This window comes from Pterocles gutturalis, unplaced genomic scaffold, assembly GCF_000699245.1.
Source record: "Pterocles gutturalis isolate BGI_N339 unplaced genomic scaffold, ASM69924v1 scaffold46396, whole genome shotgun sequence".
Lineage (NCBI taxonomy): Eukaryota > Metazoa > Chordata > Aves > Pterocliformes > Pteroclidae > Pterocles > Pterocles gutturalis.
This window is the reverse complement of record NW_010107142.1, coordinates 363-5,339: the sequence shown is the minus strand read 5'-3', so window position 1 is coordinate 5,339 and position 4,977 is coordinate 363. Positions and strand designations below refer to the sequence as shown.

General features: G+C 49.0%; 1 protein-coding gene across 1 annotated transcript in view; it reads right to left on the bottom strand.

Moving 5' to 3' along the window:
* The window catches only part of LOC104472356 (GDH/6PGL endoplasmic bifunctional protein-like), a 6,154-nt gene extending 3,598 nt beyond the window's left edge, over positions 1–2,556 (bottom strand). The window contains 3 exon segments of the mRNA XM_010087993.1: positions 624–649; positions 651–730; positions 1,906–2,556. Of these exon segments, the coding sequence (XP_010086295.1) occupies positions 624–649; positions 651–730; positions 1,906–2,532 (733 nt within the window). The 5' untranslated portion in view covers positions 2,533–2,556.
* Between the last annotated feature and the right edge of the window lie 2,421 nt (positions 2,557–4,977).

Sequence of the window (4,977 nt, the reverse complement as noted above, 5' to 3'; positions counted from 1 at the left end):
TGCTAGCAACTCTCGACTTGGATTTTCTCTCTGCAATGCTCTCTCTTACTACAGAGAGGAAAGGAAAGAAACAGGCAAACACAGATTGAATCTGGACTGACACCAACTAGATGATACAGGGAATGTCCAGGCAAAAGATGCAAAGCATCTTCCAAAGAATAGCACCAATATATACTCAGTGTAAGCTGGGTAGCTAACAGGACAGAAATACAAAAAGGTTTTTGTTACAACAACCAGATTATTGGAGCACTGATCTGAAGTGGCCTCAGATTGCATCAACTCCAAACCCAGTGCCTGTCACCAAGATTTGGGGTGGAAAGCTAGGTGCAATGCCCCCAAAGCTCTGCAGCAGAAAAAGGTGAAGGAATCTGTCCCTGCTCCCAGCTGAACTGCAATGGGAATCTTTCCTTGGAAGCAGTGACACTACCTGGAAGTGAGTCAGTCCCTCGCATAGGAAGGGTAAAAGAGTCCCTCTCCATTTCCAGGGAGCAACGTTATCATTCACCTGCTCTTTTTTGTTTCTGCACCAGCACCACCTCAGGGGCCACTTTCACATAATTAATGAACCTGCCAGTTCTCCTTCTCACTCATCCACCCCAGCTCTGCACACTCGCCTCACCAACCTTTAGCATCCACAGTCTCTTTCAAGTTTTTTTTCGTGATGTTGGTTCCAAATTGGATCCAGAAACTCTCGGTTCTGATCTCGAAAAGGCAGGATATGGGCTACAGCCTGTGAAGGGAAAAATCAAAGACCAAACAAAAACTCACCAGACTTCCACAGGATCTCTGCCTCACTGCCCCATCCAGCACTGGGCTGTGGCCAGCTCTGGAGTGCCAGCAGACATGGGTCAGAGAAGAGAAAATCAGCAAGAGAGCCTGCAGGGATGCACAACGGGGTCTCCTATGACTGTACAGAGCAGACATCGAAGGTCTTGCTGAGCATTTTGAGGTTTCATGTGAGAAAGGCTGACCTACAAACTGCAAGGCACTCAGTTTATACCTGTCAAAGGACAAAGGGCTGAGTCAGACCATCCTGGGACTAACGTACAGTTCCAAAGTGCTGAAATACATCAGATCAGATGCTTACACCACTAAAGGTATCTGATCTTTTGGGGAGGAGAAAAAAAAATATATACATATATATATATAAGAAATCCTCTTGCTTGGTAGGGATGCTCTCCTTGCAGCTGGACATGCAGCCTTCCGAGTAAATGTGGCCACAGTGCCATGGCTGGAAAAGGCTACTTTCAAAACGTGGTATCGCACTCCTCGAGAACAAGGATGGTGTGTCCTTGAACACCTTCCCCCTGGGACAATGCAGCTCCTGAGCTGTCCCTGCAGCAGCCAGTCCTCCATGCCGTGAGCGGAGCACAGGGCAGGAATAAACCTTCTCCTCAGCATTCTGCAAAACTAACATCCCATCAGCTCCATATCATATCAAATTAAAAACTGCTTCTACAAGCCACAGCTAAGCAGAGAGGCCTGTGTGTAATGAGACGGGAGAACTACGAGAGGGAAAGGGCATTGCTTATTCAGCGAAATCAAAGCTCTGCCCTTGGTGAGAAGACCATGGTCTGCATCTCTCCTCCATGCCCACACACAGTTCAACCCTACACCCTGGCTTCTCCATGGAGAGGGGACCCTCATCACTCCAACAGCAGAAAGCCCTGCTTTGGTCTGCACGTTTCCTCTGCTCTGTAAGACGATGGACAGCAGCATAGTACAGGACAAGAAAAACACTACAGGACTCCATCAAAAAATGGAGATTTGGGAGCACAGTCAGTGGCTCTGCCTGAATTTGAGAGGGGAACAACACTCTCGGTAGGTGCAGAGCTGACATCCAACACGCTCCCAGCCACCAAGTCCCTCAGCCTGGCGGGGGGATGCACATTGCGAGCTGCTCACCTGTTTGCCGAGATAGTGGTCCACCCGGTACATCTCCTCTTCCCTGAAGAAGCCTGTGAGCTCTGCAGCCAGCTGCTGGGCTGACTCCAGGTCGTGGCCAAAAGGTTTCTCCAGCACCACGCGCAGCCAGGCTCCCGGCGGTGGTCTGCAGCTGCTGTTGATGTGGCGGGCAATCTCTGTGTAGGCAAACGGGGGGACGGAGAAGTAGAAGATCCTTCCAGCCTCCTTCAGCCCCTCCTGGCGCAGCAGCGTCTCAATCTCTCTGTTCAGCGCAGTGTAGTTTTCGGCAGTCTTCAGCTGGTGGTACTGGCTCAGCTTCAGGAACTGGTCCTTGAGCACAGCACATCTGTTGGGAGATTCATCCGGGGGACAGGCCAGCTTCTTCAGCACATCGAACATCACCCGCTGCCCTGGCTCCTCAGCTGTCAGGGCAGCCCCGTGGAAAGTGAAGCTGTGGCCGCTGCTCACTTGGTCCATGTAGAGTTGGAATAAACCCTGCCACAAATACTTCTTGGCCAGATCACCTGTGGCTCCCAGCAAGACCACCGAGATGTGGCCCTGGGACACGTCAGCCAGCGATGGCAGGGCTCCCACGAACAACACCGTACACAGAACTCTTCTCAGCATCTTGGGAGAGAACGGGTAGACGCAGGAACACTAAAGGACAGGATTAAAAAAGAAAATCTGCCAATCCATATTATAACACAGTAGAAAACAATGCAAGGTAGCTACACTCCCATGTCTGGAAAGTGAGCGACTTCTGCCTGGATCCTCCCCCCAAGAGTGTCTCCTCCCCTCCATGAATCACGGCAGTAACTGGGGTCCTGAAAAGACCACAGCATCCTTAGGCAAACCCAGAAGTGGAAGACAGCGTGTGCCTAAGGTCACTCGGTGGCACAGGCTTTGTTCCCAGAGCTGAGCTATTGAGGGGGTGTCAGCACCTTTAGACCGTGAAACTGAAATCTATTTAATTATGAATTTGAGAGCTGGCTACGAATGCACACGTGTGCCTGCAAATTAAGTACTGCTTTCAACAGCCTCCTGCGTGGGACTTTGCTCCAGCAGCATTATGCTGTCTTGGCATTGCTTCGTGTCAATATTGTCACAGCAGCTCAGAGACAAGCAGGACCACAGGCAGTTCCGGGACGCAGGCTCTTCTCTAATACACGGCACTTTAACGACTCGTGCACCACCGCTCTCGTGAGCTGAGCTGAATTTGGTTCTAATGAGTTACTGGAAGATAAAGTTTAGTCCTTAAAATTGCATCTAGACATGAGCCAGTCTAGATGCTGCCCCGTGATGGTTGCGCATGCAGCCAGCAGACAAGGTGGGGTTTGTGTTCTGCCTGCTGCAGCCTTCCAGCACTGAAGAGCACATGTCAGCACCCGCTCCGGCCTTCTCCACTCAGCACCCATTCAAACCCCTTATTTCTTCTTGTTTCTCTAATCCAAAAGAAAGTTGTTTTTAAGAGAAATGACACATTTAGTTCTTATACCTAGAAACACAGCAATGACTTCACATCTCAAGAGATAATCTGGAACAAGTGAATAAACCACTGTACTGATCTCATTGCATCGAGGATTACTGCAGAAGCTCTTACACTGGTGAGCTCATTCTCTTAATTTCATTTGCTGAAGTTGCATTTAGTTGGAGCATGGCCTTCACAGCACACAAGATAATTAATTTCTTTAAAAACATTTGGTTCTGGTCAATAAGTTTATACCTTTTCGTTTCACCTGTGTAGGAAAACCAGCCATTTTTTCATAACTAAATCAAAACAAGGAACTTCTGAATATTTCTCCCTACCTGCAGCTTGAACTGGTCTTTACAAATCTCATGTTTCTCTCCCCAGCAGACTCACCTGAGCAATACAGCAGCTTTACAGAGACTGCAGCGGCAAAAGCAGCTGGCACAGCCCCTCCTGAGCGTAGATCTCTCTTCTCCCGTGACTGAGCGTACTGTAGACTCTCTGATCAGTGGGCAGGTGAGCAAGCAAGATAAGGCAGGTTGTTCCCTTTCTGGTAAACAGGAGGAAAGACCCAGTTACAGCAATGTGTCTGTGCCAGCAATGTCCCAGCACATCCCAGCTCTCAGCCCACACACGCTGGCTGCACTAAACCTTTTGGCTGCCCTCTGTGAGCAGGCGTATGTGGCAACTCCTGCTCTGAGTGTCTTCCTAACTCCTCTGCTTTGCATGTGAGTCCAGGTTGATGCTGGAGGTCTCCAACTGAGACCCTAGTGAGCCTCCCAGGGAGCAAAGCTGCTCAGCACTATAAAGTAATATTTACATTTGCTTGAGCAACCTTTGTTCCAGGAACCCAGAGAAGTTTGATGTTCTGCCCATGGCACCCTGGCAGGCTGCAGTTACTGCGATGACGTGCAGAAACCGCAGCTGGAGAGTGGGTACCTGCTATGGCATGGGAAGGGTTTGGGTGGGTCGTGCTCTTCCACGTAACCAGGGAAATGTGTGGATTAGCCAAGTAGTTTCCTGGCAGATTCAGCTACACAGTCACATGTATTTCCAAGCCAACTGAAAACCAGTTTCACAACACTGCCAATTGCAAAATACTGTGCTACACTGTCTAGAATGAGCACAGTAAATGCAGAGATGTTTGTTTACTGCTTTTCTATCTGATAATCACCAATGTTCGCATTAAAAAATAATATTCTAAAACCCCCCAGCCAGGCAGTACAGAGTTACTCAGTCAGGCTTCAGGAGAAGACTCCTGGGCCTGATCCATGTAAGACACTGCAAGAGCTTAACCCAACAGTAAGCGCAAAACTGCGCTTTCCTTTGCACCGTCACTGGAGTTCTAGCCTGACCGGAGCTCACTGCAGGTATTGTGAGTTCTCCTGTTGTACGGAACAAATAGAATCACAGAATCATTCAGGTTGGAAATAAAAAAGAATTCGATTACTGTTGCATTCCCACTGAAAAATAATTCACGGATGCATGGCCAAATGCAGCATGGCCTGGGGCTCCTACACGGCTGTAACTCACGAAGGAAAGAGTTACTGAGATTCTTTGAGAACCAGGAAAAACATACTGGTGTTCTGCATATGCAAACATCG